This window comes from Macaca mulatta, chromosome 15 (assembly GCF_049350105.2).
Source record: "Macaca mulatta isolate MMU2019108-1 chromosome 15, T2T-MMU8v2.0, whole genome shotgun sequence".
Taxonomy (NCBI): domain Eukaryota; kingdom Metazoa; phylum Chordata; class Mammalia; order Primates; family Cercopithecidae; genus Macaca; species Macaca mulatta.
In genome coordinates this window covers 126943271-126968951 of record NC_133420.1, presented here as the reverse complement: position 1 = coordinate 126968951, position 25681 = coordinate 126943271, and the positions used below count along the sequence as shown (strand labels likewise).

At 42.2% G+C, this 25681-nt stretch overlaps 1 protein-coding gene across 31 annotated transcripts in view; it reads right to left on the bottom strand.

Moving 5' to 3' along the window:
• The window catches only part of CDC14B (cell division cycle 14B), a 141976-nt gene that overhangs the window by 33770 nt on the left and 82525 nt on the right, over positions 1–25681 (bottom strand). For 17 of the 31 annotated variants that reach the window (XM_077966507.1, XM_077966504.1, XM_015118116.3 and 14 more), the window contains 5 exons: positions 21813–21900; positions 21286–21516; positions 10102–10240; positions 9776–9935; positions 9030–9127 (listed from right to left, as the gene is read on the bottom strand). In XM_077966507.1, the coding sequence (XP_077822633.1) occupies positions 9030–9127; positions 9776–9935; positions 10102–10240; positions 21286–21516; positions 21813–21900 (716 nt within the window). Of the gene's footprint in view, positions 1–2261; positions 3261–9029; positions 9128–9775; positions 9936–10101; positions 10241–21285; positions 21517–21812; positions 21901–25681 lie in introns of all 31 variants that reach the window. The other 14 variants (XR_013404994.1, XR_001440211.3, XR_013404988.1 and 11 more) reach the window with 3 other exon arrangements.

Below are 25681 nucleotides of genomic sequence, written 5' to 3'. Positions count from 1 at the left end.
AAACGAGACTCCTGTTGGCTCTTTTTTGAAATACAACACCTACTTCTCAAATTATTTGAGGCCATGGTTGGCCAAAAGTACAGACAACAATCACACTGCAAAATAATTAATCTGAGGAAAACACAAGAGCTGATACACTGCCTGCTTAGGAAATCTGAATCCTGATTTCTCAAATTAACTAAGACTGAAGTGTTGAAATGGCATTCAAAACAAGACACTACGGCTCAATCGTGCAGCCATTCTTAGGCTGCTGGAAAACATCTTTTAAAAAGTATTTATTTCTCTATAAAATTAGTGTAAAGTGAACTAATATAATAACAATATTAAACAGCTAGTAATTTCTGTGGAACTTTAAAACCAAGAGAATGATAGAACTTGAGTGTGCTAATCATACCAGGGAAGATTCCAGTTATTTGCACTGACAACACAGTATTTATCCTAACTGCAGGTTACGCACTGATGAAGTCGGGGTGGGGGTAGAACTCCACTGAGCTATCACCAGTGACAGTGCACACCACCTGACAGGCACCAGAGGGTGACGCGTTGCCTCTGCCACAGAGAACCCGGGCACTCGCTGCCTTCTGCCTCCCAACCCAGGCCAGGCATGGCTTTGCAGAGCAGCATGCAGCAGATGCAATTTCTTCCTTCCCATCTCCCCTGACAAAATCCTCTGTCCTACCTACCTCTTGCCTGTACTGCAGTTCACCACCTTCTCTGCAGCATCCTTGGAGCCTCGGTACTCTGAGACTTCAGATACAGTGAAATCTGCAACCCGAGGAACACAGCCAAGCCAAAAACTAAAAAGCCAGGTCTGGAACATAAATGTCCAATTCCAAGAAAACAATCCATCAGGACAACTATGCACTATGTACTGGCTGTCCACTCCGGACACTACAAGAGCATGCACAAAGGTGACCCTGAGGCCCTGCTGCCTTCAGACAAGCCTTTCCCACTATCTCCGGGTCTGACTCAGGAGCCTGAAGTGTTGTTATGGCCTAATTCTCCAGGCATGCCGCATAACGGGAGCTTTTCACTGGAAACAACTGATCAAACGATGCCATGCCACCTGCGTCCGCTGCCAGCAGAGGTGGGTGGTGCTGATGGTGGATGGTGGCACTCAGGAGTCACCAACTTACAAATGAAACCCTTTGGAAAGAAAGTCATGGGGTGCTACAAAGATGATACTGATTAACACCACTGTAACTGTCACAAGTTTTTTTTTTTTTTTTTTTTTTTTGAGACACAGTCTTGCTCTGCCGCCCAGGCTGGAGTGCAGTGGCGTGATCTTGGCTCACTGCAAGCTCTGCCTCCCGGGTTCACGCCATTCTCCTGCCTCAGCCTCCCGAGTAGCTGGGACTACAGGCGCCCGCCACCTCGCCCGGCTAGTTTTTTTGTATTTTTTAGTAGAGACGGGGTTTCACTGTGTCAGCCAGGATGGTCTCGATCTCCTGACCTCGTGATCCGCCCGTCTCGGCCTCCCAAAGTGCTGGGATTACAGGCTTGAGCCACCGCGCCCGGCCTGTCACAAGTTTTTTGCTTCTGAAAATTCCAAATAATTAGTCAGGCTAAACTGAATACTCTGCTTGGGTCTAGAAATACCACGGCAAACGTCATTAACAACAATAACAGGAGGTATAGTTTACATGGAATACTGAAAGCAAAGAGCCTGATAGAGACCGTTTTTAAACTTACCCTGGGAATGATCATTCAACCACAAAGTGCCTAAGTATTATTAGCAACTGTTCCACCCATTCGGAACATCTCTGCCACTTGCAACAGTTTGAGAAGAATAAATCTAAGTAGTGCATGATGCTTTTGAGTCAGAATATGTGGCAATCAAAGCTGACTAAGAGAAGTAAAGGAGAAAACACCCAAAAGGTTGATCTATCTCAGAAATACAGCAGGTCTGAATGCGCGACAATAAGCTTTTATTTGTAAGATATTCAAGAAAATGCCATCAATAGGAGCAAGTTAAGCAGGTTTTGCCTAATTCTGAAGAGTGAAATCAGCTTGATTTTTAAATCTTTCTCAGCTATGTGAAAATACTCAATGAAACCACAAAGTACCAGAGTTGGTTGCAATGGAATTTTTCTTTGGAAGAGATCTTGCAAGGAACTTTTGCATTCTTTCATAACTTCCAAGTCCAAGAGGAGAAAAGAGAAGAAATTCTTAAAATATGAGTTAAGGGGAAAGCTTGAGAGAAGGAAGAATGCAGCTCAGACACAGGAGGGTGGCGGTGGACCCCGTGACGCAGGACATACCCGCCTTCTGGGGGTCTTCAACAGGTTGCTCCCCAAGTGGGCCTCTTGCACATTCTTCTGCAGAAATAAAGCCTCTTCGCTGTTAAGGTCTTCATTTCAAAGATAAAAGATCTCAAGAGAATACAAATTTGCTGCTATCAGCCTAATAAAGGCATTCTGGCTATGTTTGGGCAAGGAGAAAAGCGGGAGCAATGACCGTCATATGGGAATGCACCAACTTCAACAGGCGGCCTCAGCTCCGACCTCCTACCTTCATTTAGTATCAAGTGCTACACACTGTACTTACTGTATTCCCTAAAGGGGAGGAGGAAAATGAGACAGAGCAGGACATTCTGCACACTAGAGAGAAGACTTATGAGAGAGCTGCTGTACAACGGCAGATTTCGAGGCTACAAAATCACATATTTAATGAAAGTAGATCAGTGGGGAAAATGCTTCCTTGCTAGATTGGGAAGGACATACTCAAGACACAGAAACAACTAGAGGAAAACTGTATAGCCAACCAACAAAAATAAAACCACCCCAATTATCCCAAGCTAACTAACTACTTTTGATAGGGAAGAAAACCTGTTTCAGTGTCTTCATTTATCAACTGCTATTTTGAAATATCTGTTAAGGATAAGCATAACTTTAAAACAAGATATGTTACTTTTAATATCCTTTCTATAGAGGAACAGTGAAGCCCACCTTCCCTCCCCACCACCATCCCATTAATTGAAAAGATTCAGAAAAAGAACCTTTGAAAATAGGCAAACCAACAAAGCTAGGAGCTGACAAGGAGAAAAACATGCATTGTGGGAACCACACTAGGCACCAGAAGTAAGCAACGGCAGAGAAACAGAACGGGACACTTACAGCAGCTATCTGTCAGGGGGTCCTGATGGCTACTGTGTTCTGAAACCATCGAGACAGAATAGCAGGATGGGAAGAATGTAGTCACAAACAATCCACCAGATGACAACACTACACAGTGCAGAGGTCAGCACAGCTAGGGGACATCTGGAAAGGGGTGAAGGGGAAAGAACAGATGTTCAAATTGGGAAGCCAAAATAAATTACGCAATCATCAATCAATCAATCAATCAATCAAGCCATATGTAATTTTAGACACCCTAAAAGCCCAAGACAGCAACAGGGATACAAAGGGGCGGTCCACAAGGATGGAGTTTTGCCATTTTATGTTGGAGAACAAAATGCTGTGTTTAAACAGGTTTGATACTTGGGGACTCAGTCACTAGTTACATAACTACCCCATGGTAATTTAACTTTATGATACTGAAATCAGTCATAGATAAATGATTGAGGTTCTTCAAAAAGCACAAGATGTGCACACACAGAAAACTAAACCAAACCATAATGGGCAAAGGAGGCAAAACCAGATAACCAAAACCGAACAAACAAAAAACACAAAACCCCAGACCAGTTAACAAAATCACAGGAGGCACAACTAAAAATGAACGTAACACAGCAGAACTGATCTCATTTCAATGGAATCACTAACTCCTGAGTCATCCAGGAAGCTAAGGGAATGGCACATTTTTATAATACGGTTCACATTTAACCAAGGGCAGCACAAAATGAGCAAAATTTCACTGAAGTATGCATACTATAGATTTTTCTTAGTTGTTTTCTGCACTCACTTTCTTCATACTAGTTGGCTTTCAGCTTGGGGTTTTTTATTTTTTAATTATTATAATTTTTTGAGATGGAATCTTGCTCTGTCACCCAGCCTGGAGTACAATAGTGTGATTTTGGCTTACTGCAAACTCCGCCTCCCAGGTTCAAGCAAATTCTCCCACTGCAGCCTCCTGAGTAGCTGGGATTAGAGGTGTGCACCACCACGCCCAGCTAAGTATTGTATTTTTAGTATGGGGTTTCAACACGTTGGCCAGCTGGTCTCAAACTCCTGACCTCAGGTGATCCACCTGCCTCGGCATCCCAAAATGCTGGGATTACAGGCATGAGCCACTGCACCTGGCCTCTTTTTCATTTTTAAGAAATGGGTCGGCCGGGCGCGGTGGCTCATGCCTCTAAGCCCAGCACTTTGGGAGGCCAAGGCAGGCGGATTACCCGAGGTCAGGAGTTCGAGACCAGCCTGTCCAACATGGTGAAACGCCTTCTCTACTAAAAAAAATTACAAAAATTAGCCAGGTGTAGTGGCATACGCCTGTAATCCCAGCTACTTGGGAGGCTAGGGCAGGAGAACTGCTTGAGCTCGGGAGGCGAAGATTGCAGTGAGCCGAGATCATGCCACTGCACTCCAGCCTGGCCGACAGAGCAAGACTCTGTCTCAAAAAAAAAAAAAAAAAAAAAGAAAGAAACAGAAGGTACTGCTCTGCTGCCCAGGCTGGAGTGCAGTGGCGTTATCATAGTTCACTGTAATCTCCAACTCCTAGGTGCAAACAATCCTCCGACATCAGCCTCCTGAGTAGCAGCTGAGACTACCTGTTCATGCCACCATGCCCAGTTAGTTTTTTGTTGTTGTTGTTGTTGTTTAATTTTTTTGTAGAAACAGAGTCTCACTATGTTGGCCAGGCTGGTCTCCAACTCCTGGGCTCAAGTGATCCTCCTGCCCTTGAACTCTCAAAGTGCTGGGATTACAGGCATGAGCCACTGTGTCCAGCCTCAGCTTGGTGTTTCTCAATCCATTGACCTGGGTTCTAGCAGCAAGGAAGGAAACCTCCTCCCGTTTAGAAGGGCAGAAGCTCCTTCCAGTGACTGCACTTCCACATGGTTACCTGGATACATCTGTGACCAAATACTAGAGCCGCTACTGAGCATGTGCCACGTGCGTGGTACTGCTGATCAATTTGGAAGCGACTGATTTGGCTTATCATGTCATTTTTATTGTTGACCTCATCACTGTCATCATTAAAAATTCCATGTCAGGCCAGGTGCAGTGGCTCACGCCTATAATCCCAACACTTTGGGAAGCTGAGGCGGAGCAGATCACGAGGTCAGGAGTTCGAGACCAGCCTGGCCAACATGGTGAAACCCCATCTCTACTAAAAATACAAAAATTAGCGATACGTGATGGTGGGCGCCTGTAATCCCAGCTACTCAGGAGGCTGAGGCAAGATAATCACTTGAACCCGGAAGGCGGAGGCTACACTGAGCCAAGATTACGCCATTGCACTTCAGCCTGGGTGACAAAGCAAGACTCTGTCTCGGAAAAAAAAAAAAAACGTACATGCCAGGCATCTTATATTGTAGAAAGGGATTAGACTAAAGGGTGAACTCGAAATACAAGCTAACCTCACCCCACAAGTTATACCTACACCATCTTATTTAATCTTCCCACACAAAAAAAACAAGCCTACTAATATATATATTAAGATCACAGGGGTGAACATTTAAACGGAATGAATAAATGGCCTGAGAGCACTAGAAAACTCTCTACCCATCCCAGGCTTCACTTTCAGTTCCTTAAAGGCAGAACAGCCTGAATGTCCAGGTGTCAGCATTATAGATGGTTATTTGTTCCTCTAGTAAACCTCATGGCTAAAGAATTACTTTCCATTGCTAACACACACACCCATCTCCAAACCTGCCAAAACCATCAGTATGCAGAACGACAGGCCTCATGGCTCAAGTTATGAAATCTACCAAATCCATTTTAGCACAGACAATATACTTGTCATCACGTCCTGAAGATCAGCTCAATGTCAATGGTGCCACGTGGTTTACTGTCATCACTGTAGTCAGGATTAGACAGGCTGAGCAAATGGCCATTTTACAATTGATAAAAAACTTAAACTCTCCCCCAAAACTGACCATTTATAAAAGAGAAACCGGCCAGGCGCTGGTGGCTCATGCCTGTAATCCTAGCACTTTGGGAGGCTGAGGCGGGTGGATCACTTGAGGTCAGGATTTCGAGACAAGCCTGGCCAACATGGTGAAACCTTGCCTCTACTAAAAATACAAAAAATTAGCTGGGTGTGGTGGTGCACACCTGTAATCCCAGATACTCGGGAGGCTGAGGCAGGAGGATCATTGGAACCCGGGAGGCGGAGTTTGCAGTGAGTCGAGGGCATACCACTGCACTCCAGCCTGGCCAACAGAGCAAGACTCCGTCTTAAAAAAAAAAAAGAGAGAGAGAAACCAATCATTGGAATAATATTTTATGTACTACAACTTTCTCCTAAGAGTGACTAGTACTTGTGTATTTCTCACTAACTTTCTTTCTTGCACGTACTGTATTTTCATAAGGCTAAGTGCCAATGTTAAAGCAAAATAACTTGCTCACAGAAATCAATGAGTCAAAATTGGGATGAAGAAATTGATTTTGTATTTTTCAACCCAAGCCATTGTTGAACACAGTCCCTCAGGGACTTCTATTCCTAAAATAACTACAAAGACACAAGAGGGAAAGAAAGAAACCTTCGACTCATCTTTTCTAGGGCCAAAAAGCTGCAAATAATAGCAGAGAGGGTTTGAAAAAGCAGAGAAGGGATACGCAAAATGTTGTAACGGAGGAGGAAGGAGATTTGCTGAGACTCATCAAAAATCCCCCGGGGTTTATACACATAACTCAGAGCTTAGAAAAACTAGCATTTTGCTTTCTTCTTTGAAAGTGTGGCCTAAAACTTTGTTATTTGTGTTATGTGGGGCTATTTTTATATATTGTTTTTAGGATATTAACAAAAGGAATCCTGAGCTCACTGCAGCCTCAGACTCCTGGGCTAAGTGGTCCTCTCGCCTCAGCCTCCCGCATAGCCTGGTCTACAGGTGCACACCGCCATGCCCAGCTAGATTTGAACTCATGTTAATCAGGGTAGCAGATTTAGAGGGTGACTAAAGGAAACTGCCTATTTAACAAAAACTTTTGACTAAGCAGGATTTGTATCCCCTGACTCTCAACTTGACTTTTGAACAGCAGGCAACAAAATATTAAAAAATAAACGATGATGCTGATTCTGAAAAACAAAACAAAAAAACCTGGACACAGCTAAAATCAACCCACAAAAGCATCAGTTTCCTAGGGCTTGCAATTCAATGTGTGGTCCCTGGACCAGCAGCCTCTGCTAGAAATGTGAAATCTTGGGCCTTGCCCCCACCCCACTAATCATAACCCATATTTCAACAAGTGCCGGGTGCCTCATGCACACTTAAGTCAGAGGAGCACTGCTCGAGGGCACTGCCTGCCTCCGCCACATCCAGAGTTAGTATCTGGATGATTACCTGGAGCCACCACAATACTGCCAAAGAAAAACCATGAAGGCCTTAGATGAAGACTTTTAATAAGGAAATTAAAAACAAAATGACATTCAGAGTTAAATAAATTATACAAAAGGCAACATTTTCTTTGTTTGTTTTTCGGTTTGTTCTCACTCTGTCGCCCAGGCTGGACTGCAATGGCGCAATCTCAGCTCACTGCAATCTCCGCCTCCCAGATTCAAGCGATCCTCCTGCCTCAGCCTCCCGAGTAGCTGGGATTATAGGCACCCACCATCATGCCCGGCTAATTTTTGTATTTTTGTAGAGACAGGCTATCACCATGTTGCCCAGGCTGGTCTTGACCTCCTGATCTCAGGTGACTCGCCCACCTTGGTCTCCCATAGTGCTGGGATTACAGGTGTGAACCACCATGCCTGGCCAAAGGCACCATTTTTAAAGCAGTCTAATTGACTACAGTACCACTAAGCTGCAAAAGAAATCTTCATAAATGCCTGTCATCACAATGGATGCCCTACATGCATTCACGTCACACTGCATACTGCAAGGGCATCACAATGGATGCCCTACATCACATAACACTGCATACTGCAAAACTCAACTCTTTGCATTGGGTCTTTGAAGAACCTCCCAGAGGAGCAGCCCACAATGACACATGCCTTACATGTGATTCTACTTCAGGATTTTTATGACGAGATACTAGTGAGGAATTACCTTCAGTTAAAAAGAAAACCTGTTCTCTGCCAATACAAATGGTTTATTATATCATACTTCCTTACCATATTACAAGATGCTTACTGAATAAATGATCTATGTCCATCACACTCCCTTCCCCCAAAAAAGAAGGTTGGAAATCTGGTGCCCCACACTGAAAAAGGAAGTAACTAGAAGGAAGAAATCCAGTGGCAAACAGGTGGGACCATCTACTGAAGAGCAGCCTATAAAAAAGACCACGCTCATGCAGTTTGCTTCTGCGTATTCTTCTAATAATCTTGGACGCTCCATCAGGTTCCATCCCAACTAACACACGTTCACGAGAATGTACACACGGACACACATACACTCAGTAACTGCAACACTTACTATTCTCAGGCTAAATCTTCCTCTATAATTAGAAAATCATTCCCCAAAGAAACAAACAAAAAACCCAAAATATAGTTTAGACCAGTTCACTGTTGCCCCAAAAACAACGTAATGTCATTAAGCCGTCATGTCACGCTGATCAAAACAAATGATCTGCTACGTGGCGAATGTAAAGAAATAGACTAGTTTATAACTATGGACAGGTCTGGCATCCTGGGCTTTCCATCTGCTGTTGAGCTCTGGAGGGTGCCCCGTGCTGATTATTCATGGAGAAAAAGTATCCCTGATGTCGCCTTCCCACCCATAAAGGCTCATGAGGACCAAGGTAAACAAGGGCCAGCTGAGAGATTCCAAGGCCAGCACCCCTAGGTTTTAAATAACATAGGCAAACATTTCAAAGTGGCATCATGGGCTTGCAACTATGGAGAAAAATGTACAGGAAAAACCCTCACCAAGGACCCCACACACAAAATAAAGAAACATCAACCACAACAAAGGAACCCAGACTCACGTGAGAGGAATAGCGTTTGTTTTTGATTGTCTTCTGCTTTTCAGGGCCCGAAGTCTATCACCTTGTGTCACTCCATTGATTTCGTCGTCGTCACTGTACTGTGTAAGTAAAAAAAGCACTGAGCTAATGGTTTAAATTGCACTTATTAATGCAGTAAAGCAGAGCAGCAATTTATCCACATAAACACAGACAGTCCACGTTTCTGCAAACTCTAAAATATTTTTCCCTTTCACAATCAAGCTACAGATCACATTTTAAGACAGCCAAAGTCGACTTTCAGAGACAGCCCAGCACTCATTATAGAACGTATCAACAGTGAAGACGGTTAATGGGCTTTCACGTTTGAAAACATTCTTTTTAAAATCTCACAGTGTACTTACTACCACTTAATGTGGTACTGCTGCCCCCTAAGCCCTTGATTTGCTAAAAGCTCTCCATTTGAGACTGATTGCCTTTCTAAATCGGCTGTTGTGAAATGGCAAAAAGGGGTGAGGGGCAGGGGTAGATCTGGCTAAAGAGCTCACTTCACAACCTTTTACGCACCTGCCGAGTTACAGTTTTATGGACGCACAACCTCGTTTCCACTATTTTGGGTAAAAAGTGCCTAGAGAGGGTTATAAATATAAAAAACTGACAATCATCCAAGAACTGCTTTATTATTTTACCTACAGATTTCTCCATGCCCTGACAAGGTTTCAACAGCAGTTAAAGCAGTAACAACATCTCAACAGAAACAGCTTCATTACCGGTTCGGGTTCTTGCTGGTCTTGATTCTCGACCCCATTTATGGAAATGTCATCAACGCCAGAGAGAAGTTTGGAGAAGGCTGCTCTGTGTTGTCCATTCTCCTGCCCCTTTAACTTCCGACGAAAATAGTCCCCTTCCAGCCACAGGCTTGTTTGCTTCCTAGAGCATTTAAATATCATCAAAATAGAGCTTTCCAGAAAGACACATGAACAACTTCTTCCTACCAGACTATCCGTTGTTACTGGAAACTAAGGGAAATTCCAGTCCCCATCAGATTCCAACCCCACTTGTTCCCTTGGAACTATAGACGTACGCTATTACTTACATCACCAAAAACTGCTGCTGAGGCCCAATCACCGAGCCAGGTCTGCAGATCCTGACCCACGCAATGGTCTCGGCTGCTGTCATCCTGTAATGCTTCATGATGTAGCATGCTATCAGAGTGCCCGTGCGACCAAGGCCAGCTAGGAAAAGAAAGCAGCACAGAAATGAAACTTGGGCTCATGTGCTCCAGGATTTTGTCGGGCAGGTAGAATTTTTGTAAAAGGCTTCTCATGACTCTGCTTCTCTCAACAGCAGTTCTCAAGGCTGGCTACACTCTGGAATCACCTAGGGAGGTTTTTAAATACTGATGCCTGGTCTCATGCCCAGAATGTATTTATTATTTGTTTCATTTAATTATTTATTTTTGAGATGGAGTCTCGCTCTGTCGCCCAGCAGGCTGGAGAGAAATGACGTGATCTCGGCTCACTGCAACCTTCACCTCCCAGGCTCAAGCAATTCCTCTACCTCAACCTCCCAAGTAGCTAGGATTACAGGTGTGTGCCACCACACCTGGCTAATGTCTGTATTTTCAGTAGAGACAGGGTTTCACCATGTTGGCCAGGCTGGTCTCAAACTCACCTCACCTCGGGTGATCCGCCCACCTCGGCCTCCTAAAATGCTGGGATTATAGGCTTGAGCCACCACGCCTGGCTTTACGCCCAGAATTTAGATTTAACTGGTGTGCAGCATAGCTTGGACAAAGAGATTCCTAAAATCTTCCAGATGATTCTATGTGTAGCCGAGGTGGAGAATCACTTTCTAAGCAATCATTCTAGTAAGTGCAGTGTCTTCTGCCCTGGGCATTTTAGAAAAATGGTACCACCATCTTTGAAAAAACAAAGGCTTGCAATTTTGCACTTACTCCCACATCCAATTATATTTTCTAGTTTGTTATATTTTCACTCAGATTTTTTTAAACCTCTATTGGTGCTGGCCTGTCTTATCTACACTATTATTACCTCCAGTGATGGTTAATTTTATGTGTCAATCCGGAATGAATCTTTGGAGATTAACATTTAAGTTGGTGAGCTTTCAGTAAGCACAGTTCCCTCCATAATGTGGATGGGCCCCATCCAATCACCTGAAAACCTGGGCAGAACAAAAACACTGACTTTCCTGAGCAAGAGACTGCCTTTGGCTTTCATCTGTCCCATCAGCTCTCCTGTGTTTCCAGGCTGCTGGCCCACACTGCATATTTTGGACTCACCAGAATCTATACTTGCATAAGCCAATTCCTTTTAATAAATCTCCTACATATAAAAAAAAATCCTACTGGCTTTGTTTTTCTGGAGAACTCTAAATAAAACAGATTTGGATTATGAGGTGGGTGTCACTGTAACAACTAAATAGAAATGGAGAAGTGGCTTTGTGGGTGACAACCTTGGATATTTAGCAGAGGAGATTTATAAGGAAAGTGTTGAAGATACAACCTGATTTCTCCTTAACTGGTTACAGTAAAATGCAAAAGGAAAAAGACAAATTAAAGAAGAAATTGTTAAGCAACAGGGAATCAGGAACTAGAGTCAGAAAATTCTCAGGCTATCCATATTGCAAAAAATAAGAGTGTTACAGAGAGAAAAATCAAGGGTGTGGATGAACATTCCCCTCTAAAGAGATTCCCAGGACTTAATCAGCCCTCTCAGCAGAAGCCAGGAAGAGAGATGGGATTATACCAGTAGAGACACTGGCAACTTGCAGTAAAGGGGATGGACATGGAATAAAACAAAGTAAGGCTTTTGGACTTCTGAAAGCAGAGCTACCTGGATGCAAACATTCTTTGTTCTTCAAGAAAAGGAAGGATGATCCCAAGCGCAATTTAGAGACCCCCAGTGCTGCCACTGCCACCAAGACACAGAGTATATAAGCTCAGGGCAAGCCTGTCTACTCCTTGATTTCACAGGGTAGGGCCACCTCTGATAGTTACAGCGAACCCAGCTGCCTCTGACCACAGCCCTCAGGGGCAAAGCCACCACCCTAGAGGGTGAAGAGGGCGTGGAGGGCACAGCGTGGAGCCAAAGAGGATGATCCTCTAGGCTTAAGATATAATGGGATTTGCCTGGCTAGATTTTGGACTTGTCTAGAAGCACTTTCTTCTGGTTTCTCCCTTTTGGAATGGGAATATCTATCCAGTGCCTATACCATCACAGCTGGGAGGAATTACCATCACAGCTGGGAGGAATTACGTCTCAGGATGGATCATACCTCAAGTCTCCCCTATACTTGAGTTGAATGCTATTTAGATGAGACTCTGAACTTGGAGTTGATGCCAGAATGAGTTGAGATGTTCAGAGCTGTTGAGATGGGGGTGAATGTATTTTTGAAGTGAAGGGACATAAATTTGAGGGGGGTCAGAGGGCAGAATATAATGAAGCGAATTGTGTCTCCCCTAATCTTAATCCGTATGTTGTTCTAACTCCCAGTACAACTATTTGGAGATAAGGCCTTTATGGAAGTAAATAAGGTCACAGAGTGGGGCCCTAATCCAATAGGACTGGGGTACTCCTAAGAAAAGAAAGAGATGAGCCAGGCCCGGTGGCTCGAGCCTGTAATCCCAGCACTTTGGGAGGCCAAGGAGGGCGGATCATGAGGTCCGGAGATTGAGACCATCCTGGCTAACACAGTGAAACCCCGTCTCTACTAAAATTAGCCGGGTGTGGTGGTGGGAGCCTCTAGTCCCAGTTACTCGGGAGGCTGAGGCAGGAGAAAGGCATGAACCCAGGAGGCAGAGCTTGCCGTGAGCCGAGATTGCACCACTGCACTCCAGCCTGGGCAACAGAGTGAGACTCTGTCTCAAAAAAAAAAAAAAAAAAAAAAAAGAAAGAAAAAGAAACAGACGGCAGGAGTTAAGTGCAAACAGAGGACAAACCATGAGAAGACTCAGAGACAACAGCCATCCGCAAGCCGAGGAGAGAGGCCTTCCCAGAAAACATCCCTGCCAGTGCCTTGACCTTGGACTTCCAGCCCCCAGAACTGTGAGAGAATTAACTTCTGGTGTTTAAGCCACCCAGCCGGTGATATGCCCCAGCAGACTAATACACCTCTTAATGACTCTCAATTTTCACCGTACAGCCCAATTTTCATACTGTCATCATTTTTCCTCCCTAAACAAAGATGCAATCATACAAGAGCCTCTCTAGGCTTTTAGTTGGTCATCATTCTATTTCAGGGTATCTCAACCTCAGCAGTACTGACATTTGAGGCTGGACAATTATTTATAGTGAGGGGCTGTCCTGTACACTGTAGGATGTTTAGCAGCATCCCTGATCTCTACCTACCGGATGCCAGTAGTACCCAACCCTCAAAAAAGGTCTCCGCATATTGTCAAACATCGGGTGTGTGATGGGGTTGGGATGCAAAAGGACCCTGGTGAAGAATAACTTCAACTGCTTTTTATAATTAAAAAATGAAATAAGTAATGCTGAATTTTGTTTTAATTATGTTTAAAAATTGGAGTAAAATATACATAACATAAAATTTACCATTTTTCTTCATGTATCATTTTCCTGATTTCATTTAGTTGTCTGAATTCTCTTTTCACTCACTGAACATGTTTAAGACAGTTATTTTAAATTCTGTATCAGTTAATTCAGAAACTTACATTTCCTTACTGTCAGTTTCTGACTATCAATTTAACCACTTTTTATGTGTCCAGTTCAGTAGCATTAAGTGCATTCACATTGTTGTACAAACATTACCACCATCCATCTTCAGAACATATTTCATCTTGCAAAACGGAAACTCTGGACCCATTAAACAATAACTACCAATCCCTGCCTCCCCTCAGGCCCTGGCAACCACCATTCTACTTTCTCTTACCCCGAGTATCACATACAAGTGGATTCATACAGTATCTGCCCTCTTCTGACTAGCAGACCTAAGTTGGCCTATTATCTTTAAGGTTCGGCCATGTTGCAGTACATGTGTCAGAATTTTCTTCATTTCTAAGGATGCAAAATATTCTGCTGTATGATATAGAACATTTTCTCTTTTTTTTTGAGACGGAGTCTCGCTCTGTCGCCCAGGCTGGAGTGCAGTGGCCGGATCTCAGCTCACTGCAAGCTCCGCCTCCCGGGTTTATGCCATTCTCCTGCCTCAGCCTCCCCAGTAGTTGGGACTACAGGCGCCCGCCACCACGCCCGGCTAGTTTTTTGTATTTTTTTTTAGTAGAGACAGGGTTTCACTGCGTTAGTCAGGATGGTCTTGAACTCCTGACCTAGTGATCCGCCCGTCTTGGCCTCGCAAAGTGCTGGGATTACAGGCTTGAGCCACCGCGCCCGGCCGATATAGCACATTTTCTTTAGCCATTTCTTTAGCCTTCCTCTGATGGAAACCTGGATTGCTTCCACCTTTTGGCTATTAAGAGTAATGCTGCTGGCTGGGTGCGGTGGCTCACACCTGTAATCCCAGAACTGTGGGAGGCTGAGTTGGGTGGACTGCTTGAGGTCAGGAGTTTGAGACCAGACTGGCCAACATGGTGAGACCCTGTCTCTACTAAAAATACAAAAACTAGTTGGATGTGGTGGTGCGTGCCTGTCATCCCAGCTACTGTGGAGGCTGAGGCAGGAGAATCACTTGAACCCAGGAGGCGGAGGCTGCAGTGAGCCGAGATTGCACTATTGCACTCTAGCCTGGGAAATAAGAGTGAAAATCCATCTCAAAAAAAAAAAGGAAGAAGAAGGAAAGAAGAGGAAGAGGAAGAGGAGGAGGAGAAGAGGAGGAAGAGGAAGAGGAAGGAAGAAGGAGGAAGAAGAAGGAAGAAGGAAGAAGGAAGAAGGAAGGAGGAGGAGGAAGGAGGAAGGAGGAGGAGGAAGGAGGAGAAGGAGAAGAAGGAGAAGAAGGAGAAGAAGGAGAAGAAGGAGGAGAAGGAGGAGGAGAAGGAGAAGAAGGAGGAGAAGGAGGAGAAGGAGGAGAAGGAGGAGAAGAAGGAGGAGGAGGAGAAGGAGGAGAAGGAGGAGGAGGAGAAGAAGAAGAAGAAGAAGAAGAAGAAGGAAGAAGGAAGAAGGAGAAGAAGGAAGAAGGAAGAAGGAAGAAGGAGAAGAAGGAAGAAGGAGAAGAAGAAGGAAGAAGGAGAAGAAGAAGGAAGAAGGAGAAGAAGGAAGAAGGAGAAGAAGGAAGAAGGAGAAGAAGAAGGAAGAAGGAGAAGAAGAAGGAAGAAGGAGAAGAAGGAAGAAGGAGAAGAAGGAAGAAGGAGAAGAAGGAAGAAGGAGAAGAAGAAGGAGAAGAAGAAGGAGAAGAAGGAGGAAGAAGGAGAAGAAGGAGGAAGAAGGAGAAGAAGGAGAAGAAGGAGAAGAAGGAGAAGAAGGAAGAAGGAAGAAGGAAGAAGGAAGAAGGAAGAAGAAGAAGAAGAAGAAGAAGAGGAAGAATGCTGTTATAAACATGGGTGTAAAAATATCTGTTCATATCCCTGCTGTCAATTGTTTCTGGGCATATAACCACCTATGCTGAATGACATTAATTTTTTCAGGAACTGCCACACCATTTTCCATAGCAGCTGTATTGTTTTATATTCCCACTAGCAGTACACAAGGCTTCTAATTTCTTCATATCCTCACTAACACTTGTAATTTTCTGGTGGTGATATTTTTGTTCTTTTAGATCATAGCCATCCCAATGGGTGTAAAGTGGTATCTCATTGTGGTTGTGATTTGACTTTCCCTACAAGTCAAAAATGCTAAGAATTTTGCATGTGCTTACTGGTCTTTTATATCTTTGGAGAAATGTGTATTCAAGTCCTTTTCCCATTTATGAACTGGGTTTTGTTGCAGTTTTTAAGAGTTTTCTCTGTATCTTCTGGATGTTAATCCCTCATCAGATGTGATCTGCAAATATTTTCTCCCAATCCATGGGCTACCTTGTTACTCTGCTGATAGTACACTTTGGTGCACAAAAGTTTTAAATTTTATATAGTCCAATTTGGCTGTTCTTTTATTGTCAGTGCCTTTGGTGTCATATTACTGCCAAATCTAATATCATGAAGTTTTCACCCTCTTTTTCTTCTAAGACTTTTATAGTTTTAGGTCCTATATTTAGGTCCTTGATCCACTTTGAGTTAATTTTTGTACATGGTATTATTTTTTACATGTGGATATCAGCTTTTCCCGGCACCATTTGTTGAAAAGACTGTCCTTTCTCCATTGAGTGGTGTCTGTATCCTTCTTGAATGTCATTTGACCATATACACAAGGATTTATTTCTGAGCTCTCTATTCTATCTCACTGGTCTTTATATCTGTCTTTATGCCGGTACCACACAATCTTGATTGATGTAGCTTTGCACCAAGCTTTTTTTTTTTTTTTTTTTTTGAGACAGGGTCTCACTATGTCGCCCAGGCTGGAGTGCAATCGCGCAATCATGGCTCACTGCAGCCTCAACCTCCCAGGTTCAAGGGATCCTCCCATCTCAGCTTCCCAAGTAGCTGGGACTACGGGGTACACACCACCATGCCCAGTTAATTTTTGTATTTTTTAGTAGAGATGGGGTTTTGCCATGTTGTCCAGGGTGGTCTTAAACTCCTGGGCTCAAGTAATCCTTCTGCCTCAGCCTCCCCAAGTACTGGGATTACAGGTGTTAAGCTACCATGCCCAACCTGTATGATGAAGTTTTGAAACCAGAAAGTGAGTCCTCCAACCTTTTTATTCCTTTTCAAGATTGTTTTGGCCATTTGGCATCCCTTGAGATTCCCAAATGAATTTCAGAATCATTTTTCCATTTTTGCAAGCAATGTTGGAATTTTGACAGGCTTGCATTGAATCTGTCTATCTCTTTGGGCAATACTGACATGTTAACAATATTAAGTCACCCAGTGGACAAATGTGATGTTATTACATTTAATTATATCTTCTTTAATTTTTCTCAAAAATGTTTTAAACAAATCCTTGGTTTAATTCCCCAATATTTGATTCTTCTTGATGCTATTACAAATGAAACTGTACTCTTAGTTTCTTTTTTAGATTTTTATTGTCAGGGCTTAGAAACAAGGGATTTTTGCTTGTTGATTTTATATGCTGCCACTTCTTTGCTGCACTCATTTATTAGTTCTAGCAGAGGCTTGGTGGGGTGTGTGTGTAATCTTGAGGGTTTTTCCTTTTTTTTTTTTGGAGACAAGAGTCTTGCTCTGTCCCCCAGGCTGGAGTGCAGTTGCACAATCTTGGCTCACTGCAACCTCCATCTCCCAGATTCAAGCAATTCCCCTGCCTTAGCCTCCAAAGTAGCTGGGACTACAGGCACATGCACCTCGCCCAGCTTTTTTTTTTTTTTTTGTATTTTAGTGGAGGTGGGGTTTCACCGTGTTGTCCAGGCTGGTCTCGAACTCCTGAGCTCAGGCAATCCACCAGCCTTGGCCTCCCAAAGTGCTAGGATTACAGCCATGAGCCACTGCACCTGGCCCAGGGTTTTCTATAATACATACAAGTCATCTCATCTGCAAACAGATAATTTTACTTCCCTCTGTTCAATTTCAATGTTGTTTTTTTTTTTTTTTTCTTACTTGCTTTGGCTAGAACTTCCATTACCGTATTAAACAGATGCCACAAAACCAAGCATCCTTGTCGTCTTCATGGGCTCAGAGGAAAAGCTTTCAGTCTTTCACCACTGAGTATGATGTTAGCTGTGGGCTTTTCACATATGGTTCTTATGTTGAAGTAATCTCCTTCTATACCTAGTTTGCACTGTGTTTTTTATCACAAAAGGGTATTGACTTTTGTCAGATGCTTTTGTGCATTGAGATGATCGTGTGGTTTTTGTCCTTAATGTGGTATATTACACTGATTGATTTTCATATGTTGAACCACTCTTGTAATCATGGGATAAATCCTACTTGGTCATGGTACACAACCCTTTTAAATATGCTGCTGAATTCCATTGGCTAGTATTTTGTTCAAGGTTTTTGCATCGACGTTCGTAAGGGATACTGGCCTATAGTTATCTTGCAGTGTCTTTCTGTTTTGGGTATCAGGGTAATGCTGGCCTTATTGAGTTAGAAAGTGTTCTTTTTCCCCCACATTTTTGGAAGAGTTTGAGAAGGACTGGTTTTAGTCTTTTAAGTGTTTGGTAGAATTTACTGGTGATGCTATCATGTCCAGGGCTTTGCTTTCTCAGGAGGTTTTGGAATACTTAATCTCCTTACTAGTTAGGGGTCTGTTCAGATTTTATGATTTAGTTCTGGTATTTTGTTTTTCTAGAAATTTGTCCATTTCATGTAGATTATCCAATTTGTTGTCCTATAATACTGAACATTTTTACACTACTGATCAGTTTTATTTCCACAGTATCAGTAGTAACGCCATTTTCATTTCTAATTTTAGCAATTTGAATCTTCTTCCTTTTATACTTCATCATTCTAGCTAAAGGTTTATCATTTTTGTTATTCTTCTTAAAGAACCAACCCTTGGTTTTGTTGATTTTCTCTACTGGTTTTCTACTCTCTGTTTTACAAATTACAGTAATATAGTACTTGCAATTTTTGTATACAATAATACTATTTTGTATACAATGATACTACTTGCAAACTACAAATTATTTTACAAATTACAATAATTTACATATTATAATATTTGCAAGTTACAATAATTACAAGTTACAGTAATAATATTTTACAAATTATCGGCCGGGCGCGGTGGCTCAAGCCTGTAATCCCAGCACTTTGGGAGGCCGAGACGGGCGGATCACGAGGTCAGGAGAACGAGACCATCCTGGCTAACATGGTGAAACGCCGTCTCTACTAAAACATACAAAAAACTAGCCGGGCGAGGTGGCGGGCGCCTGTAGTCCCAGCTACGCGGGAGGCTGAGCCAGGAGAATGGCGTGAACCTGGGAGGCGGAGCTTGCAGTGAGCTGAGATCCGGCCACTGCACTCTAGCCTGGGTGACAAAGCAAGACTCCGTCTCAAAAAAAAACAAAAAAACAAAAAAAACAAAAAAAAACAAATTATCTTGTTACAATAATATTAGCTTTTATAGTGGTCCCTGTATTTGCCTTTATCAGAAATCTTTATTTCCTTTTCTCCAATGGCTGTGCGTTACTGTCTAGTGTGCTTTCATCTCAACCTATAAGACTCCCTTTAGTATTTCTTGCAGGTCAGATCTAGGGATGAAAAACTCTCGCTTAAGTGTTTGGTAGAATTTACTGGTGATGTTACTATGTCCAAGGTTTTGCTTTCTCAGGAGGTTTTTGATTACTTAATCTCCTTACTAGTTAGGGGTTTATTCAGATTTTCTATTTGTTTTTTGCGAGTTACAATAATTACAAGTCACAGTAATAATATTTTACAAATTACCTTGCTACGATAATACTAGCTTTTATAATGGTCCATGTATTTGCCTTTATCAGAAAGGCAAATTGATTGCCTGGGCACTGTCTTAATTTCTCCACTATTTTTGAAGGAGTTTTGCCAGATGTAGAATTCTTAACAGGTTTTCCCCCCACTTATGCATTTTGAATATATCAACCCACTGCCTTCTAGCCTCCAATGTTCCTGATGAGAGATCTGCTGACAATTTCAGTGGATGTATCCCCTGTATGTGGCAGGTCACTTCTCTCCTGCTGCTTTCAAGAGTGTCTCTGTCGTTACAGCGCGATTATAATGCATGTTCACATGGGCCTCTGAGTTTATCCTGCTTGGAGTGTGTTGAGTTTCTTGGATATTCTTGCATATATCACATTTGGGGAGTTTTCAGTCAAATCATCTGTCTGCTCCTTTATTTCTCTTCTCCTTCTGGAACTCCCACAATCTGTATCTTGGTCTACTTGGGTATGTCTCAGAGGTCCCTTAGATTCTGTTTAGTTTCCATAAAGACAGGCTCTTACAGTTTATGCTAGTCATTGATGTATCCTAGAACTTAACTATATAGTATGCACCCAATAAATATTTGATGAATAAATAAATGCATTTCAATGTGATGTCTTTATCTTATGCTCTTTATTCCTCCTGTTCCTCAGACTTGCTAGTTTTTTTAATGGTTCTAGCTTCACACTCACTGATTCTTCTGCCTGCTCAAATATGCTTCTGAATCCCTCCAGTGAATTTTTCATCTCAGTTATAGTACATTTCATTTCCAGAATTTCTTTTTGGTGTTCTTTTTATAACTGGTTATTAACATTTTGTTAATAGATTGTTTCCTTGACTTTTCCCACATTTTCTTTTAACTCTTGGGTATCTTTAAGATGGTTATTTAAAAATTTTTGCCTACCAAGTCCACAATCTGATCTTTCTCAGGGACAGCTTCTGTGAATTTATTTCTTCTTCTTTTTTTTGTTCTATCGCCCAGGCTAGAGTGCAGTAGCACAATCTCGGCTCACTGCAACCTCTGCCTTCCGGGTTGAAGTGATTTTTGTGCCTCATCCTCCCAATTAGCTGGGCTTACAGGTATCCGTCACCACATCCAGCTAATTTCTTTGTATTTTTAGTAGAGATGGGGTTTCACCATGTTGGTCAGGCTGGTCTCAAACTCCTGACCTCAGGCGATCCACCCAACTTGGCCTCCCAAAGTGTTGGGATTATAGGAGTGAGCCACCGTGCCCGGCCTGGATGTATTTCTTCCCTTTGTGTAGGCTATACTTCCCTGTTTCTTTGTATACCTTATGATTTTTCAATAAAAACGGAAATGTGATGTTTTGTCATTATATTTTAAACTACAAATACAGCAGTAACTCTGGAGATCAGTCTCCCCCTTTCCCCAAGGCTTGCTGAGCTTTTTATCCAATATTGGATTTTTTTAAACAAAACTATACTCCTTGTTTCTTAATTAACTAACAAAGAGAGTTAAATAAATCCCACTACCTTCATACCATGTATTATTGTATAGTCATTCATTTCTTCGAAAAATATCTATTAAGTGCCAGGCACTGTTATAATTGCTGAAAACAGAGCAACTTGTTAAGAATAGTTTCCATAAAGACAGGCTCTTACAGTTTACGCTAGTCATTGATGTATCCTAGAACTTAACTATATAGTATGCACCCAATAAATATTTGATGAATAAATAAATGCATTTCAATGTGATGTCTTTGTAGAATTACTTATGAAAATAAGTTACTATACTTTTCATATTAAATCAAAGGTTTAATGGCACTCTAAAAATAAAGGCAGTTTCGTGTTCTGACACATAAACTAAATGAATATGGTCTGTTTCTACACATTCATATACTCATACCGTATACTATTATTTAACCACCCCTGGAAACGTACCTTTACAATGTACTGCAATGGCACCCTCAGCATTTTCACAGATATCCAGGAATTCTTTGACAATGGCATCAGTAGGAGTGCTGCCATCCGCAAAGAAAAGATCATGGTGATCGAAGCCAGCATCCGTAAAGCGTTTGGCATCATACATCCTTTTATTCAGACGAATAATGGTAGTAACACTGTGATTCTTAAAATATTGAATATAAGTCTCGGGAGAATGTTGGTGGTAACCTACATAAAGAAATGCACCAGATCTTGTAAAACACATAAAGAAAATAATGGCTAATAGTTTCACCTGTAATTGAGCGGACACAGTATCTGGACTGGGAATTAAATACCAAATTGATTATAACTGTAAAAAAACAAAACAAAAAGAAAGTTAAAATCCAGTCAGAATGATGTACTGAAATGACCAAGTATGCTTAAATAATTAACCCTTGGTCAAGCTTGGTGTAACTCTTTCAAAAGAAAATACAGGACAGATACTTTCAATAACAAAATGAGATTGATGCCATAATTTCACATACCACTTTCAAGTCTGGCTCTTGAATGAGGTCCACAGAAGGCAATAAATCGGTCTGGTATTATCCAATTTAAATCTCCATTTTCTGCTTTCTGTAAGGGGAAGACCAGCACAATTCATTTTTAAACGTAATCTCCCCACAACCTCTCTACTCAAGCCCAAGTCTCTGAAGTACTTCAACTCATCTGCTTTAGCGGAAAAGCTGTTTACAAATTGCCATGAGACACGAATCTCAATTTGCCCTGCTACTGGACATATATCCTGGTCCTAATCACCTTCTTTTAACAGTGTTTCATTGCTAGGGTATCAGCCCTTGGAATACAGAGCTGACTGCTGTCATACAAATACACTATTTGGCTATTTTATCTGAATCGATTCTCATTTCATTGCTGCTAATTAATAAGCAAGCAAGCAAACTTTTCCAGTATAAGGAATCTGGGAACTTCCCTGTTTTCCTGAATGACTAACTGGTTTCCAACATGAGTAATCTTGACTCCACAAACAAAGGATTTTTGAAAGACTACTTAGGTTTCTGGCTTCCCAATATTTACTTACTTACCTACTTACAGAGACTGTCTTTCCACTATTTTCCTAGCTATTTAATAAGGTAACCAATTTAAAAAGTTCATTTGTTCGTGATCAGTCTGACCAACTGGAGAAATCCTGTCTCTACTAAAACTACAATATCAGCTGGGCATGGTGGCGCATGCCTGTAATCCCAGTTACTTGGGAGGCTAAGGCAGGAGACTTGCTTGAACCCAGGAGGCAGAAGTTGTGGTGAGCCGAGATGGTGCCATTGCACTCCAGCCTGGGCAACAAGAGCGAAACTCCGTCTCAAAAAATAAAAATAATAAAAATAATAAATAAATTCACTAAACCCACCAGGAAACTCAAAATTACAACTACACCGAGATCACAGTATGTCCCTACAAAAAAACAAATATAAACTGATATATAAGACATGTTACTTCCTGTTATTAGGTCCTTTGGATTGAGTTACCATTACTATTATAACACAGATATAGTTCAAATTGAACAATAATAGAAACTTCTCTCTGAATGAAACGGACAAGAGATACTTAAGCAGGAAGTAGAAGACGCTTTATGGTGGAGAAGGAGACAACTCGTGATTAAAAACAACAGATAAATTAGCTTTGCAATTGGGGTGTTTCTACATGTACCTAAAAATGAGTTAAGTAATAGAGTTTCTTGAATATCTTCAGGGACCAGGCAGGTAACCCCACACCAGCTTACTGGACTTAATGATCAACATGGGGAATCAGTCAGCCCATGTTCCATAATACAAAGGTCTAAGCAGCCGGGTGCAGTGGCGTGCACCTGTAGTCCTAGCTACTTGGGAGGCTGAGGCAGAAGGATCACTTAAGCCTAGGAATTTGAGTCCAGCCTGGGCAACATAGTGAGACCCTATCTCTTAAAAAAAAAAAGAAAAGAAAAGGTCAAAGCAGGAATGAGGGCAGCTGTTGCCAGATATTCCAATTTTAAAGTGAAATCAGAAATCCGGACTTTTAAATAAGAAACTCGTGATCAGTTGTTGGCAACAACTAGATTTCACTGAATTGCTGATGCCATTAATTAAGATACATCCTGAATTCGGAGGAGCTGAAACAGGAAAAAATGGGCATTGTAGAATCAATGAAAGACACTATCCCCAATTTCTAAATACACTATAATAACTGAACAAAACTGGTGTATGGGAACCTGAACAGTTCCCTGTGTTACCACACAGCTTCATGGAGGTGAAGACATCTGTGGCGTGTCCCTGCTACCCCCCAGCCCGGACCCTCCAATCTCTACAGTAGTGACAGGGGAGTTACTTAGTGCCTATATTATTCATTAACAGCATACAAAGGCATCACTGCAAAAGGAACAAATACCAACTAGTGTTTTTAGCAGTTTTGCTTACCTAGACAAAGTAACTTGTTTCAAATTTTAAAGGACAACCACAAAAAAGGTGTTACTAATTTAGCTACATTCTGTAAGTTTCAGGTGCTAGTTAAACATACATTGCACTTTAGAAATGGACTGCTATCAGAAGTAAAGACAGGGTTGGCCCTAATGAATCCTACAATGTATTCTTACATCTTTGGTACATCACAGTAACAACTGAGTGTCACTATTACCTGAAACTGAAAAAATAGTTCAGTTATACATAAGAGTTTGAAATCATATTTACTTCAGACATTGTGAAAAAGAGTTCTCTGAGGATTCAAGATGCTGCTACATGAAGTGCTGCTGTTTGAGGAATCGCCTCCCCATTGCTGGGGAGCAAGTCTGCTCAGGGTAACTACAGCAGGCTAAGACGACAGGAGGCTACAACTGCTCTGGGCTGAACAGGCCTTTAGCACAGTATCTTACTCATTCCCTATTTGGAGGATGAAGCTGTAGAATCAAATTACTTATTCTTTTAAAAATACATATATATGTTAAAAAACATAGAACACACCTGTGGTTTTGCCTGGCTTATCTCTCCCTGGCCCTGTCCTATCTTTTTAAGAAATTTTGTGTGGTTGGGTACGGTGGCTCACATTTGTAATCCCAGCACTTTGGGAGACCGAGGCAAGTAGATCCCTCGAGCGCAGGAGTTTGTGACCAGCCTGGGAAACGTGGCGAAATCCCATCTCTACGAAAAATTTAAAAATTAGCTGGGCATGGTGGCGTGTGCCTGTAGTCCCCGCTACTGGGAGGCTGAGGTGAGAGGATCACTTGACCCCAGAAGGTTGAGACTGCAGTGAGCCAAGATTGCACCACTGCACTCTAGCCTGGGCAGCAGAGTGAGACCCTGTCTCTGAAAAAGAAAGAAAGAAAAATAAAATAAAATAAAAATAAAATAAATCTTTTAGAAAACAAATTTTTTTTGGTCCGGCTGGTTTGATGGCGCTGACCCCGTGTCCCAGGCTCCTGGGATGGCCAGAGAACTAAGGCTGGCCGGAGTATTCCTTAGCCCTGCCCTGCCAAAGAACACAGGCTGCTGCAGAGATGGGCACACGCTGGAAGTCAGGTCAGTGAGAGGCATTCCTGGGCCTTCTAATGGAGCTAAGATTACACTTTTCTGATCATTTTGCCAAACTGGCAGATCAAAGGTGCTGGTGGCCATCTGTCCACTGCTGGAGAGGCTGGCCTGAGAATAAAACTAGCTTCAAGTCCAATTTCTGATCAAGTGTCTGAGCACCTGAAGGGGTATGCTAGAAGCCAAACCTGTTTCTGGACTTTTAATTATGTAATCCAGTAAATTTTTCCCCGTTTTTTGAGACAGAATCTCGTTCTGTCACCCAGGCTAGAGTGCAGTGAGATAATCTCGGCTCACAGCAACCTCTGCCTCCAGGGTTCAAGTGATTCTCTTGCCTCAGCCTCCTGAGTAGCTGGGACCACAGGCACACACCACCACGCCTGGCTAACTTTTTGTATTTTAGAGATGGGGGTTTCACCATGTTGCCCAGGCTGGTCTCGAACTCCTGAGCTCAGGCAATCCGCCCACCTAGGCCTCCCAAAATGCTAGGATTACAGGCATGAGCCACTGTGCCTGGCAAATTTTTCCTTTTTAATTTAAGTTATTTGTGTTTACTTTCTGTAACTTGCAACCAGAAGCATCCTGACAAAAAGAAGGTATGGTAAAGACAAAGATATTTTCCAGAGATAATTAGGTGTATAATGACTATTCATCTCATCATATTCTACGCTAAGGGTTTTAAAAGCATCTCAGTCACTGTGCGACAGTCATCAATACTAAAATACATTTAAACTGAACAGTATAAAGAACATACAGCGGCACACTCATTCACTCTGGAATTGTGCATCAAATGCAGAAATTCCCACCGAGAATTGGGACTGGAGAAATAGCGATAAGAAGATGAA